The sequence below is a fragment of the Electrona antarctica genome, assembly GCF_951216825.1.
Source record: "Electrona antarctica genome assembly, chromosome: 16".
NCBI lineage: Eukaryota > Metazoa > Chordata > Actinopteri > Myctophiformes > Myctophidae > Electrona > Electrona antarctica.
Genome location: NC_136797.1, coordinates 19550784 through 19567816, shown reverse-complemented (window position 1 = coordinate 19567816; position 17033 = coordinate 19550784). Strand labels below are relative to the sequence as shown.

At 43.5% G+C, this 17033-nt stretch overlaps 1 protein-coding gene across 1 annotated transcript in view; it reads right to left on the bottom strand.

Moving 5' to 3' along the window:
- cacna1bb (calcium channel, voltage-dependent, N type, alpha 1B subunit, b) overlaps positions 1–17033 on the bottom strand; it is a gene marked incomplete at its 5' end in the record, with an annotated part of 183268 nt that overhangs the window by 66511 nt on the left and 99724 nt on the right. The window contains 7 exon segments of the mRNA XM_079523538.1: positions 669–736; positions 1133–1250; positions 2506–2578; positions 9624–9755; positions 11866–11978; positions 15300–15412; positions 16180–16401. Of these exon segments, the coding sequence (XP_079379664.1) occupies positions 669–736; positions 1133–1250; positions 2506–2578; positions 9624–9755; positions 11866–11978; positions 15300–15412; positions 16180–16401 (839 nt within the window).

The following is a 17033-nucleotide window of genomic DNA, read 5'->3' as shown; positions in this document are numbered from 1 at the left end:
ACATTTTAGTCGTCTGAAATGTTTTAGTCATAATATCATACGATTAGTTGACTAAATCTACAGTTTTGACGACAAAAACATATTTTGGCAGGCCATGATGGTGCCGTAATGCCTGATTTTCGTCGGACTCAAACTCTAGTTTGTATTTGTTGACAACATTGTCAATATTTTAGTCTTAGTCACCATAGCTCAGTTTTTATTTTTTTTCCCATTATTTTGTAACCCTTTTTTTCACCCAGTGTCAATTATCTAATGTACCGTAATCTTAGGCTCTACACTCCCTCTGCTAACCCGGGGAGAGCAACGGACTGACCTCATACTTCCTTCTATGCATGAGGAGTCCAAGCTGCTTCTTTTCACCTGACAGGGGGAGTTTCCCTGGTTGGAAGTAGCACGTGGAAGGAACATGTTATTCCAACCAGTTCCTTTCCCCTCCACCAGGCGCCCCGGCTGGCCAGGGGGAGGCTCAGTTTTTATTACGTTTTTATTTTGTCGGTGGAAAGACGTAGTCGACCAAAAACTATTGTGATAGTTTTAGCCGACGAAATCAACACTATAACAAAGAGTGGTTGTCTTGGGGTTCATATAATAACGGTCAACAGGTAATGTCTTGACACACCGGTGTCTCCTGATGATAAAGAGCGCGCCATGCGGTCATGCCAGCGTACCTTGGTTAGCTCTTGTGCGTTGGCGAGGTTATCCACAGCGATGGCCAAGAAGACATTCAGGAGGGTGTCTGTGTGGATCTGGGGCTCAGGAAAATTGCGGAGATCTGCGCCCCGATTCTGTGGATTCTGCTGCCGCTTCTACAAATGCATTCTAGCCAACGCTAAAATGACACACATGCTTTCCCAATTTGGTTTTAACGTGTAAGACAGTAGGTATGTGGACATATGACTTACGGTATGTATGATATGACTCCATACTTTGACAAGGTTTCAGTGCTATCCAACTGCCATTCCCTTCCATCATTATATTTAAATAAATTAAACATACTATTATGTGAGCGGTGTGTATAAGAAATGTGGCACTGATCGGTCCTGCGCTTTGCGAGATAAGCCCAAAAAGACCCAAAGACAAACACACATACAATACAACACACGCCATACTGTGCAATACCAAAAAAGGATACAGTTTCCAAAGAGTGTGAGAACAATGAAGTACACTGAAGAAAACATTCCACGACGCACGCCTCCCTGGGACTCGATCCCATGATACATTACTGCGTTCCAGTCCTCGCCAGTCAGAATCTGAGGCCGAGCAGACATTGAAGGAGAAGTTCACCCAAAAAATGCCCAGTGGTGGAAACAGTACTCAAACGTTTTACTTAAAGGACCACTTCACCACTTTTCAACATCTCTTCATATAATTGGTCCTCACTAATGTTCATGATAAAACACCATCATTTTTTCCTACTCAGTCTGTGTCTCATAGGAGGGCTTTGGGCAGTTCGGACACCCGTCCACCAGTGACATCATCATTAGGCAGATTTTTTTAAAACAAGATTTGTTTTAAAATATATTTAGATTTGTATTATCGTGAGAACGATGGCTTCAACTTATGCATTGCAACTTTTCAGGAAAAGAAAGCCTGCCGTTTCTATTAGCTTGGATTCACCATTGATGATGTCACTGGTGGACGGGTTTCTGAACGGCCCACAGCCTTCTTATGAGACACAGACAGAGTAGGACAAAATTGTGGTATTTTATCATGAACATTAGTTAGGACCAATTATAGGAAGATAAGTTGAAAAGTGGTGAAGTGGTCCTTTAAGTAAAAGCATCAATACAGCAATGTAAAAATACTCTAAGTAAAAGTCCGGAATTCAATATGTACTTGAGTAATAGTAGAAAGTACTCATACAAGTTTTCAAATGTAATAGCAGATCTACAAGCTTGTACTGTATACATTGGCTATTTTCGAGGAGGACCTACAGTATATACTGGGTTCACACTAGCACTGACAAAGCAACAGGTTACAAGTATTTTTCAACAAAAGCCCAGAGAGGTTTTTCAGAACTCACGCTGAAGCAGAGCCTGACCGATGACCGATGCCATCCCGATTTCGTCGAGAGTCGTAGAGCACAAATTACCGATGTTTTGTTAATCATTGGTCTATTTTACTCAAAAAAGTAAAATAATGGCAGATAAATCGGCCAGACAGATATATATCGGTCGGGGTTTACACTGAAGCGTCAATCATTCAGTTTTTATTTCACTTTGCTATTGTGAAATGTAATTACTTTTCGGAGCGAAGGGTTATAACAATACTCTCACTGAAGGCTTAATTATGGCCAGCCGGTACGCAGACCAGTCATTCCTACTAATTAAAAACGACAGAACGACCATTCTTTCTATTCTATTCTGTTCTCTTGTTTTCCATCATGTGATGTACATACAGAGGCCTCATGAGGGAGAGACATGAAGTGAAACAGAGAGAGAGAGAGAGGGGGGGGGGGGGGGGGGGGTGGCAGTAGAAGTTCAAAGTAGGAACAGAAGAACAGACCTGGAACACGGTGAGGATGGCAGCTGGGAAGGTATCGAAGTTTGTTGTCGGCGTCTTGTCTTCAAAGTTGAACCTACGTGGACCAGGTACAGCGCAGCGGGGAGAACAACGAGAACAGGATAAGATGAGGACGGAATACAAAAGTTAAACATGCCGCAGCGATTCCCAACCTAAGGGGCCGGGACCGTTGGTGGGATGTAAACACCCCAAAACACGGCAGCCGAATGGCGGTTACCATGCTAACTCTTCTGACCATAGCGAAGGGGACCCACTGTGGCTCGAAAATGGCCTATGACTACTTCCAGTTCACGGGGTCTTCTTTGGGGCCTTTTTCGTGCATTCAGTTTTGGCATTGGCGACCACAGCGCCAGAGTCAATGGTGGCGTGAAAAGAGTTAAGTGGTGAGATGGGTTGGCCACTAAAACTTTCCAGATTATCAAGTGGGCCCTGATCCAGGAAAGATTCGGAACCACACTGACATACTTTACACATGTATTGTGTCAGGTAAGAACGCTTGCATGTACACTTAAATCCTGGGGGGGGTTGACAGGTTGTTAATTTGAAGTGTAACTAATTCTGAGGATTTCACTGGAAAGCACTACTTCACTTAACAATACTGAGGGTTGTCGCTGATTTGTCTCCAAGCACAATTGACAGCACATGTTTCCACGCTTGGGAAAGAAGAGAATAGTGAACATAATGACACCCACTCACAGATTACAGGAAACAGAAAAGTGCATTGTATAACAAATGCTGCGTGCACAATATTATGTAAGAAATGACTGCAAAGGCCAAAGGGTCTTGGGTCTCCAGTATTTACAAGTGAACTCTACGATCTCGGTTTCCGTGCGAGAGAAGTAAACAGGAAAAAAACGGAAGTGAAACATCAGCGCGATTATGATGTCTTTGGGAACGGATTCTTTTAGAATCCATTTATCTCAGATATTTTTTCCAGGCTGTGTTTTTGATTTGAGGCTCATAACTGAAGCGGTTACAAAATGTATGTTTTGGGTGAATTAAATAACATTCATGATTTTGCGGGACACGTTACACAGCCGATTTTATACTTTCAGTCTTCCGTTTTCGATTGAACGGCTTTCAAAATAAGATCCTCCTCCGGTCAATTAACATTAACAATTCGTACATTATGGCGTAATGTACGAATCCAGCCACTAGATGGCAGTGATGGCAGCGAATGAGTTAAGGATCATGATTTCATTTACCTGCGTGATTCCTGCTACGTAAGTCAACACAACGGTACACTAAAATAAGTTTCTGAAAACATTTGAGGTGAGAAAATATTGATGCAATCTCTCTCTCTCTCTCTCTCTCTCTCTCTCTCTCCACCTCCCCCCTCCCTCCCCAAGACACAAAACACAAACACTTTGATCCCAGTAATAATCGTCTCTGTCGGGTGGAAACATCAAATGTCCAAATTCCCAAACCGTTACTTTTCAGGAATAATATAAAATAAAATAGCAAAAGCTCAAAATGCGTCGCTTCGTGTCACGTTTCCAGCTGGTGGATCGGCTACTTCTGATGCTTCCGTGCGACGCTGTAGTATGATCAAGTAGGGCATTTCTCTGTTGATTTACGGGGGGGAAAAAGCTAAAATATGGAGATAGGAGGTTTCTGCCTGACAGCAACAGAGTCCCCCCCCCCCTCTCTCTCTCTGCAATTCAATTCAATTGAGCTTTATTGGTATGAGAAAACGTATGTTTGCATTGCCAAAGCAAAAGTGGAGACAATCAAGATAAATCAATGTGTATGTACAAATAAATATTGAATATAAATACTAGGAATAAAATGAAGGTGTAAACAAAGCTGTGTTACATTAACACTTTGAGAAATACTATCTTGTGAAACTATACAAAGATTGTGCATTTTCTGGCAGAGATAGTTACAGTATACAGTACATCCATATAGGAGACGTTAGCTTAAATACTCTTGAAAGTTGACAGCAGTATTTCAATTTGTTTTGCATTCACTTACAGTAGTATAAAATACATTTGCAACAAGTAGCATCAATTTATTCAAATGTAATTGAATTAAAGTTAGTTGCTCTGTTTATACAGTAGGCCTATTTATATGTACCGAGGTCATTTGCTGTAAACAGTGTAGGGTTGATTTTGATCTCTCTCTCTCTCTCTCTCTCTCTCTTTCTCTCTCTCGCTCTCTCCCCCCTCCAGCATGCTTCTTATTGGAGGATTAGTACACATCACTTCATGTGGTGTTCTGTGCTACCGCTGTGCAGACCTGTGTTTGCTGTGATAATGGGGACTGGAAGCTCCAGCATTTAGCTTCCACACTGCGTCTGCTGGGACTTCATTAAACCAATCCCCACGACACACACAGGCATGTCGTCACTGCCGGGTGGAAACCCTGTATGTCTAAAAAAAAAAATGAACTTTTCAGGGTTAAAAAAATGAAATAAGCACAAAATATCACATCCACAAGACCAAAACTCGTCAGAAAAGATGTTTCTGCTCAACAACAGGGACAATGAGTCCTCACTCAGTGGAGTTGGAGTCACGCCATTTCCATCTGGATCCCAAGATCCACATCATTTCCCTAGTTTTGTCTGCCAGGAGATTTGTGTGTGTGTGTGTGTGTGTGTGTGTGTGTGTGTGTGTGTGTGTGTGTGTGTGTGTGTGTGTGTGTGTGTGTGTGTGTGTGTGTGTGTGTGTGTGTGTGTGTGTGCGCGCGCGCGCGCGATGTGTATGCGTGCGTGCGACGTGCGTCTGTATTATGACAATATTATCCCATTGTATCTACAGAACACATTTCCTTCCAGTACACATTTCCTTGTTGTCGGGCAGAAACCTCTTATCTCCTTATTCTAACTTTCTGGGGGTTTTTTTCTCCCTCCGTAAACGAATGCCCTACTTAACTTGATCATACTACAGCGTCACACAGAAGCATCAGTAGCACATCCCAAAACGATGCGTTTGTTTTGAGCTTGTAGATCTGATAGTTTTGCCATTTGGGGAATTTGAATCCTGAAAAGCAATCCGTTTTTGGCCATATGAGGCTTCCACCCGCCCGACAGAGACAATATATTCTTCCATGCCCTGCAGACAGCCACATCTCCACAGAAGAGACAGAGCCTCCCACCCACCACCACCACCACCACACGTCTCACGCTGCACATCGTTCAATTTTCACTCGATCCTACCGGGAGATTATTCTGGGCACATGTCTATCCAGCCATGTGTTAATACACTTGGACAGCAGGGGGGGCGGGGGGTGGGTTGGGGGAAGAGAAACATGCTAATCTTCATAGTATCCACTATTTAGTCTTTTAACAAAAAAGCTATTTTCAGGAAGCGAGTGGAAAAATGTGCCACATGTGTATTAATAAATCTCTTGTGGATCAACTGACATTATGATGAAGCCAACAGAGTAATCAAATAATAGTATCTACTGTAGCTACTGTCCATCTATTCAAGACAGTCTTTAGTCTTATATCTTTCTCTCTCTTCCACTTGCTCCTCTTTCTCATGTTATGGAAATAACAAAACGATGGAACTCGCACATGAACAAATTCCTCCCACTGTTTTACACATGTAAACCTGGGATGTGACAATAAAGTTTGCTTGATTTGATTCTGAATCAGAGAAGATTTGTGAAAATAATCCACATAAACACTTAAGCAACACTATTCGTTGTGAGTTTGTAGATCGGCTATTTTCGGCAAAGGCATTTGGTGTGTAGAGGGTGTGGATGGAGCCTTGTAAAAAAAAAATCACACCCGTGTGAACTGAGCGGTGCAGGCTGCTCAACAGTGTGTGACCCGAATGCGACCCCAATCAACTGCAAGGGTCAATGGGTCGTACCACACACGCGCACACGCACGCACACGCACATGCACACACACACACACACACACACGCACGCACGCACGCTTGTGTGCGCGCCAGTCATTGGAGCGGTTAGGCACCGCTCAAAAACTAAACTGCATTTGGAACAAATGCAATTACCTGTCCCCCTTTAAGTAAGACTGACTACAAGAATGATTTGAAAATGTTAATTATTGTGTGTCTAGCCTGATGTGCTTGGCTTTGGAGGATCACACAGTGAAATCCTGAGTGTCCATTTAACCGTGAGAAAGTAAAAAAAAAAAGCTGCCAGCGCTCATGTTTTACTCTCAGGATATTGCTCTGCATGTTGGTTGTGTGTGTGTGCGCGTGCCGTGCGTGCATGTGTGCACGTGTTGGACGTCACTGTCTTTTCACACCTGTCAGTCAACGTTGTGACGCTGAAGATATTAAATGAGGCTGGAGCCATAGCAACAGCCCCCCTGCTGACGCCGTCCAATAGGAAAGGTGAACTCACTCCCTAGGTTCTCAGAGTCTGGCCCGGGGACCACCAACCAACCAGTCCAAAAATAACCAACCAGTCCAAAAATGGGTTTGTGTAACACAGAGGGTGTTGTGTACAAATGAACCGCACCGCGGACCCATGTGATCTCAGAGTTAAATGAGCACTGAGGATTTTACGACGTAGATTGGGGTCGTTCCAGTATAGTTTCGTTCAGTGATTCTTTTGAATGTAGCCCCAAGTACCCCCATTTTGATATGAATTATTAGGCCACTGACCCATTTGATACCTTTAAAAAAAATCTTTTTGTTATTTTCTGTATATATATATATATATATATATATATATATATATATACAGAAAATAACAAAAAGCTGTGCCGCGCTGCAAGCTAGTTTGAGCTGCAAATATATACAGTATATATATTTTAATAATTTTAACCTTTTTAACACGTTTTGTCTTCGGGTGGGGTCTCTGGCATAAAACATTTTCATATCTGTGGCCGTACTGTACACAACGGCCCATAACTAAAGAACCGATGAAGTTTACAAAATGTATTTTCCGGGTGAATCACACCTGTGTGAAATTTAAATGAGCAACTATACATTTATTGTTATAGTTGTAGTTATATAGTTATATAGTTATATAGTTACTTGCGCAAGCATAGCGCGCAAGTATTGTGGTCGTGCTGGTACGAATGCACGTGTATGCTTGGTAGGTATTGATGGTGACGTAATTAAGATCGGATTACATACATGTATACATACAGACCATTACCTTTAATTCACCCGACACTGAAACATATCCTACCGGTAATTAATTGTTCGAAACGGACCAATCATGTGAGCTTTGGAAGCCAATCTTAGCCAATCAGGATGGAAGATGGGAAATGGTGCAGATCCGTGTTGATCACATGACTATGGAGATGGTGTATACCGAATTGTGTGATGTATGGATAAAATGTGTACGAGTAATCTACAGAAATGTGTTTTGCCTAAATCGGCCTCATGGTGACGCTATAACAGGCTGTAGAGGAATATTTGGGGCAGAGGTTCGTCGTTGGCATCCAGGGAGTGTCTGTGCAAAGTTTGGCATGGATCGGGGCAACGGTGCCGGAGGTTAGCTGGTAACGGACGGAAGGACGGACGCACGCACACACACACACACACACACACACGGACGGAGTGCAAAACATACTCTCTCCCCATGCCTTCGGCCTGGTGCAGACAATTACGTCACCATCAACATCAGTATATACCTACCAAGCATACGCACATAAAAAAGCCAGCTGACCACAGTATAGTACTTTCAACTTACATCTTACCCAACAACTTACCCAACCAATATTGAAACATATCGTAATTATGTCACCATTGACAGCCGGCCCGCGTCCGAAACAGTCGAGAAATGATAGTTACCATGTGGGGGTCCCCGTGTTGCAGCTGTCCGTGCTCAGACATACAGACACAGAGACAGACATACACACATTGCTTCGTAATGGAGCGGTTATAGGCACCGCTCAAAAAAAGACGATCGTCCGCCCCTCCAGACAACTTTTGTTTACATCCTGGACACATCGCGGGTCCCGTGGGTCAACAAAATAAGGTAAAAAACACTGGAAAAACACTGGCAGTGGCGGTAGAATAAATGACTTAAAATACATTTTGTTTCAACCAAGAGAAATATCACTTGTCCTAAGTTGAAGTCGTTTAGAAAAAGCCCCTCCGTTTCTGTTCCAGATGGAACCCTGCTGGACACTGGCTGACTATATCAGACAGGGCCTGGACGCCAGGCCTTTGATTAGTCCATCAGCCAGCCCAGACACACCAGGTGTCACAGTCACTACATGACACGGCCCACCCCCCGCTGAGACACATATCGCTGCTGTCAGGCACAAACCACCAATGTCCATATTTCAACCTTTTAGAGTATCGCACAAAAGCTGTGAAAATGTTCACTTTTTTGTATTAATAATAATAATAGGAACGGCTTTGGACATACATGGTTTCCATGCGACAGCGACAATATAGGCCTGGCTGCCCTGCCAGCTACCTGCTGAAACACATCTGTTCCTGCTGCTGCTGCTACTGCCTGGGCCACACAATATCAGCTGCTATTATTATTATAGAAAAGGATCAATAATTGAATACAATAATGGAATACTAACTGATCCATATCTTGGTACTGTATGTCATCATTACAGGTGAAATGTTTTAAATTATAACATTTCAGACATAGTTTTATGTTTACGTTTATTAAAGGTATATTCAGTGATTTGACTTAATTGAAATATCACTTATTTTTTCTTTTTTTCTGGATAATCCTCCCTACTATAGAGTGTGCTGACCATATAAGGAGTTCCTCCCTGTCCCCAGTGAGCCCCTGGGGTAAAAAAACCCTAGTTTCAGTTTTGGTGGCGGGTGGCAAAGCCTTCATCCAATCAGGATGAGAGGGGCCTTCCTCCAATCATGATCGAGTGGGGGCGGGCCTTGGTGCACATGCTGTTGGCCTGTTGCACTTCCCCCCACTGTAGAGCGTGCATCTGCGACCAGACCTCTGTTTATGCCATGGTGTCTCTTGTTTGTTGTTGTCCTGTATTGTTTTGTATTGTTTTGTATGTCGGAAACCACTACTGTTGCTGTAAACACAATTGCCCTTATGGGACATTAATAAAGACCTTGAACCTTGAACCTTGAACCTTGCATGGGGAGCAAAAGGGGTATTAACTTGCGCCCCATAGAAATGGGTCCGTGACCCAGCAACATTTTGGAGAAACGCCGTTCTAATGGAATACTCACGCTCCTCCGAAGAGCTGCATGCCGAGCAGGGCAAACACCACGATGAAGAGAAAGAGGAGGAAGAGCAAGCTGATGATGGACTTCATGGAGTTGAGCAGAGAGACCACCAGGTTCCTCAAGGAGTTCCAATATCTGAGGAACACACAGGGGTCGCACGCACACGCACACACACACACACACACACACACACACACACACACACACACACACACACACACACACACACACACACGGGGAGAGACAGGCTTTGTCAGCGGTGTAAGAAGAAGTACTCACATTTTTTTGTGTGTTTAAAAGTACCAATACCACAATGTAACAATTACTTTGTTACAAGTAAAAGTCATTGCATTCAGATTTTTACTTTACGTATTCGAATTTAAGTAGGCCCTATTGGCAACAAAATACAGTACATGCAGTACAGTACACAATACACTACCACATGTTAAAGTATTCATTATGCAGAATTACCAATTTCAAAATCATTTCAATTAGTTTACAGATGTTGATGTGTCATAGAAATAAGCAATATTACACGAGAGGGTGTTCTTTATCGTCATTAATGCACGCCTGTGGTGCCGCAGGGCGAGTTCCGAAAGTTATCGCAGAAGTGTTGAAACAGCTTTCTAGTCGTGCTTAAACCACGATAATGGAACGGCTAATCAAAACAAACAATTCAGTCGTGCTTTTCTCTCAGAGCGCAGCAGACTCGGTGGCTAGGCTAGCTAGTTTCTTGGGACATTTGTGGTCGTAGTGACTACTGTACATCTGTCATTGAAAAATTATCATTTTTCAGCGATTCTCTTAAGGTTTTAAGGGTAACTGTTGTATAATTGCAATATTACACTCAAGGGTGTTCTTTATCGTCATTAATTCCGAAAGGTATATCGCAGAAGTGCATTAATGACACCCTCTCGTGTAATATTGCATAATCCTCACTGTTAATTTATAGGCTACATTTGTACCGTCTGTGTAACACCCTCTGTGTTACACAAACCCAGTAAAACAAATCAATGTGTCAAGGCCTGCAGCTGCCAGCTGTACTGAATCACAGGATTAGTGGCTCATGGAGTGAAATAATGGGATGCCTATCAAACTTTAATAGGATTGTCAAGTCAGCGTGACAACGGTTATTGTTATCGCTGATGGAACATCAAAAGCGCGTATGCTCAACAAGCCTAAAGAGTTCAAATAATTAGCAGAAGCAGCCATGTTCATTTCCACAAAGGATCTTATAAGGTTTTGAAATTCCAGCATTAGCTTTGGATGAGGTATTGAGGTTTGCTGCATCCCTTATGGGTCATGCTGACGTGTGTCCTCTGAATAAAGACCAAGTCTTGAGTTTAAGTCAAAACATGAAACATTGTAACTGTAGACATGGTTTTACCATGGCGGTTATACAGTACTTGTTATTGTGACCATAGGTCGCAGTTTACTATGAAAACCTGCATTTCATGTCAGTCACACTTCATTTCAGTCAGTCCGTCCGTCAGTCACGCCTCGTGACACGCTCCATATATGGCCGTCTCCATATAATTAAGATCACGACACTGACCTCATCAAACCCATAGCCATACAAGACTGGATCTGCATATATGGAGCCGGCCAGTAACTCTACATCTGACCTCACGGACACCATGTTGATCTGACATCATCAAACCCCTAGATCTCCATATATGGAGTTGACGTGTTCTGACATTCCATATGTTGATCCGTCCCCACCCGTCCTGCTCTTCGATGTCTCCCTTTTGACTGATACCTGTCCATCCAAACTGCGTGCGTGCGTGCGTGCGTGCGTGCGTGCGTGCGTGCGTGCACAAGCTCAGCTCACAATGTGTCGTGAGCTTGTAGATCTGCTATATTTCTAGAATTGTATTAATTAATATTCTTGGAAATATTTACACTCACTCACCCAAAGTAGGCTGAAAGAGTTTAAATGTGTCTGTGGGTTTTATATAAATATTCAACCAATAAAAATGACTAGTAAATAATAACTACATATCCATTTACATTTGACACACAAGGACAGAGACAACCTATTCTATTTCAATCTGCGTCTCAGCCTCTCCCTCTCTTCCCTGTTTGTTCCTCTATGTATCCTTCTCTATTCCTCCCATTCTCTCTCCAACCCCACCCCTTCTCTCTCTTTCTCTCTTTGCCTCCATTCTTGTTCATGTGTCTACGGAGGTATATAGTAGTGTACAGCATGTGCATGTGAAGGTGCTTCTGTCCGTGGACAACTCACTTGGTGACTTTGAATATCCTCAGCAGTCTCAGGGCTCTCAGCACGCTGACGCCGAACGACGTTCCGGGTTTGATCATGTCCCAGATGACCTCCATGATGCTTCCCACGATCACCTGCAGAGGTAAAGGCAGAGGCAACACCAATATTGCCTTCCGTGTTTTAACTACGAGCAAATTAGCAGCGTGAATGAAACGCCCCCCAAATACAATTAATACAACCCTATCCCCCTTATCCCTATTCTGGAGGCAAACATTTGGCAAAAGTATATTTTCAGCAAAGATCATTTAATGTAGAAGGTAAAGTCTAGTATTGACCCCTGGGGTCAAGTATATTTTCTTTTCTTTCTTTTAATTTATTTTCTTTTCTTTTCTTTTCTTTTCTTTTAATTTCTTTTCTTTTCTTTTCTTTTAATTTCTTTTCTTTTCTTCTTTTCTTTTCTTTTCTTTTCTTTTCTTTTCTTTTCTTTTCTTTCCTTTTCTTTCCTTTTCTTATTTGTATCAGGGACCATGTAACAAATAAATAAATTTCCAGCAAAGAAAATAACTGCTTTGTACCAGATGTAGTAGATTTGTAGTCACTGGGCAGTTGAACAGAACCAATAAAACAGTATTTATATGCGAGTGTTAATTGAACAGTATATCAATAAACGTTTTCAATAAACGTTTTCATTACAAATGTACCTAATTTAACACCGTAAGGGCCCGGGCCTATTTAATCCATTAATAAAATGTGCCCATCATTTATAGCGCCCGGACCACTTTTACCGACGGACCGGATGTTGTTGTGAATGTGTGTGTAGCAGCTAACATTAGCCACGCCACTATAGAGTCGATCGACAACAACGGGAGGTAAGAATAAATCTATCGCGACTAGCGACTGGACCGCGGAGGGCCGTCAAACACAGGATCTTTTTTTATAATTAGGCGGGATGATTTAGATCGCGAGTTATTAACGTTTTAAGATTTTCGTGGTCGTCGGCAAAACAGGCAGGGAACATTTTCGATGACGTGTCACTGTTGTCCGAGGATTGCGCAACAAGCGCATCTAGGCTGTGGAGCGATGCGATCCGTTTTCATATCACTAATTTGACGGAGATTAATCAATCTCCGTCTCGTGCACTTGAACTTGACGGTGATTTACGTCATGGGCCTTTAAACTGTTAACATCCATGCACATAAATTCACACGCACACGCTCACACACACGCAAAACTGTAACGACTCTAACGAGTATCTATTATACATTTGAAAAGGTGTGCCCAAAACGTGTGCCCGAAAATAAAGTCACCAGCTACTACGTCACTGACACGCTGCAACACGCTGCAACACACACTGCAACAACACACTAACACGACACAGCCTTACCCTCCGCGTCGATCCACGGCTATCTCCTCATGTCGCGCCGCACGGCCACACTCAACAACAGCCGCGTAAAAACTGTCATTGCACTGCCACTAAAGCCGGCTCCCGTCCACACTCACAAACAACATCAATATCAATAATAAACACAAACACGCCACAAGCACCGACACCCCCGCCTAATTTGTTGCCAGGTCTATGAAAACAAGCCCAGAAAAAATGCCATTCAACACGCTACTTACAACTCGCTTACAATAGGCCTATCTCACAGCCCGTTTTTCACGCCCACTTCCGGTAAATAGTGGTGACTTTAACATGGGCATTTACACGTTTTTTTCTCTGGAGAATCTAAGTACATTTTCTAATGTAAAAATGTGACAGACCAATATTATTATGAAGCAAACAAGATGGTAAATCAGGTCGAGCAGATAGAATAAACCTTACCTTGAGAAAACAAAAGTTGTAGACTTCTTAAATAACCTCTTTTAACATGTAGCGTCTATGGAGTGACGTCACGCTATCACCACTAACCCCGAAAGGGGGCGTATTTAGGGGGGCGGGGAAATTCTGTGAGATAGGCTTATTCGCGGACCTGGCAACACTGCATCCTGTTTTCCCATTGGCTACGGTTGCTACAACACGCATTTGCACTGCATCTTGGGAGCAACACAGCTTAATGTAGGGGTCACCGATTGCTGTGCTACATCCCCCTCATGTTCTCACCACCCCGTTCGGCTACACCACACACACTAACCTACACAATTCTCCACATGCAACACAGGGCCCTTATTGGCTAGCCCCCTCACATGGCGATCCCCACGCAACAAAACACAGGCCAGCCACACACACACACCCACCCACACACACACAACGCCCACGTTCGGAAATATCGCACTGAGCGCACTGTGCAAACCTGCCGTGGTACAAGCGGGACAAACCGACGCGCATATATGGACACGAACAACAACAACAACAACACTACACGCACACGCGCGCGCTGCAACAACACACAGCTACGTACAGTGTGTGTGTGTGTGTGTGCGTGCGTGCGTGCGCGGGGGGGGAATTTGGATCGCCTCGCGATCCAGCGAAAATGCCACTACACTACACAGGGCTCGACAGTGCGACTAGGTACTCGCATTTGCGCCTTACAACATCACCGTGCGAGCTGTAACATTCACTTTGTACCACCGGTGCGACTACACAATCCGAACTTTAAAGCTACACGTTGCGCAGTTTACATCCAAAAGAATGTGTCACTCTCTCGGTTCTGCACCGCTGCTGGAGAAGTATAGCACTGTCGCAGGCAGCGCAACTAATCCCCCCCACCCCAGAGACGGAGGAGAGAGAAGAGAGCGAGAGAGACAGAGAGCACACACGTGAGTCCTGCAAATTATATTGACCCAATATTAATTTGTACAACCTAGCAAAGCATAAGATATGATGGTTTGGAGAATAGGCTGGTCTCTCTTTTTACAAGACATAAGCCATTGCATACAGGTTCTCAACCTTTTTGATTTCAAGGACCCCCATAACTGAGAGTAAAACCAAATGGACCCATAAGAGTCCCATTTGATTCCATTTGTACAGTATCAGAGTTAAACGTTATAAAATAGTCCATTTGGTTCCATTTGTACACTCTCAGAGTTACAGACCTGTAGGGTCCACTTGGTTCCATTTGTACACTCTCAGAGTTACAGACCTATAATGGGTCCATTTGGAACCCCCTCAAGGAACCATGAGGGTCCCTGGATCACACCTTTGACAGCCACTGCTTTACATCTATACATAACTAATATAGAGCATATTTGATCCATTTATTGTTATGGATAAGAACAACAACACTACACGCGCGCGCGCACGCGCTGCAACACAAAACAGCTGCATAAAACGCGTGTCACTGTGGACTTCTGTATCTGTGGACTTCTGTATCGCAACGCGGGGCAACGCAACTCTGGGATGAGCGGGCCGAAGGCCCGCGAAATTCTAGTAAAATACAAAGCTGAATACTAAAAACAAACAGCACACAGCTTACATATAGTAAGAGTTATATAAACACCGTTTCATGGTTACTTACCCCAAAGTCGAAGCAGTTGAAGGAAGAATGGAAGTAGTTCCTGACTCCCAGGCCGTACATCTTCAAGCCCATCTCTGTCAGAAACAACCCCAGGAACACAAACTCTGCCGTATCTAAGGGGCAGAGGAACAGGTTGCACCCAGATAGAGTTACAGTGTACACCGGTGGTTCCCAAACGCTTCAGATCCAGACCCAAAAGAGAGATTAGACGTTTGCCCGAGACCCAAACTAGTGAAAATAGCAGATCTACAAGCGCACAACGTTGTAGATCGCACATTTCTTTTGAAATTTGAGGGAAAAAAATAGATTACATTTATTGTCACTGCACATACAGTAGTATACAAATACTTTGACAATGAAATGAAGAGTGGCGTCTAGCCAGAAGTGAAATACAGTAATGCAGTAAATGAGAGAATAAATACAGAAAAACTTACAGTATGTAATGTATACAGAGTAATAAAATAAAAGAATAAATATAATAATAATAACAATTTAGGAAAAATAAATGGTATTGGTAATGGTATGGGAAACTGGCATATATGATAATGAACATTTGATCTGTGTGCATCGTCGCTGTCCAGTGTACTGTAATTATTATTCAGACACAAGCTCTTAAGTTAATACTTTCCAATGGATCAATATTTTATAAAAACACAGACTTTTTTTTTTTACTTAATTTTTGTTTTCCAATAATACAAGCTCACAATGCATCACAGTGAGAGCTCTATACTAGTGTACTTTCAGTTTTCTGTTATTGTGGGGAAACCTACAGTATCGCCGGAAATAGCAGATCGACAAGCTTGTATATTTTATATAGGCCTATGTTCTTTACGTCGATGTACCACGCATGATTGCACGTGTGTACATCGGTGAGACTTACAGAGAGCCCTGGTGAGCCACTCCGGCTGGTCATAGTGCACGATGGCCACACACAGCGTGTTGAGTCCGACCAGACACAGCACGATCCAGTAGAAGCTCTGGGCTTTGACCATGCGGCGGATGCAGAAGCGCATCCTCTTCTCCTTGCGGCGGAAGTAGGATGAGCTGTCCATCTTACCACTGCTCTTTACGCTGGCCCGACCAAACGGAGAGCTGGGGGGAGCTGCATGGGGGGGAAATGAGAGGAGAGGAGAGAGAAGGAAGGAAAGAGGAGGGAGGGGAGAGGATATGACAGTGGAGATATGGGAGTATAGAAGAGAGGAGAGGGAGGAGAGGAGATGTGAGGAGAAGAGAAGAGAGGAGAGGGAGAGGAGAGGATATGACAGTGGAGATATGGGAGTTTAGAAGAGAGGAGAGGGAGTAGAGGATATGACAGTGGAGATATGGGAGTATAGAAGAGAGGAGAGGGAGGAGAGGAGATGTGAGGAGAAGAGAAGAGAGGAGAGGAGAGGGAGGAGAGGATATGACAGTGGAGATATGGGAGTTTAGAAGAGAGGAGAGGGAGGAGAGGAGATGTGAGGAGAAGAGAAGAGAGGAGAGGGAGTAGAGGATATGACAGTGGAGATATGGGAGTATAGAAGAGAGGAGAGGGAGGAGAGGATATGACAGTGGAGATATGGGAGTATAGAAGAGAGGAGAGGGAGGAGATGTGAGGAGAAGAGAAGAGAGGAGAGGGAGGAGAGGATATGACAGTGGAGATATGGGAGTATAGAAGAGAGGAGAGGGAGGAGAGGATATGACAGTGGAGATATGGGAGTTTAGAAGAGAGGAGAGGAGATGTGAGGAGAAGAGAGG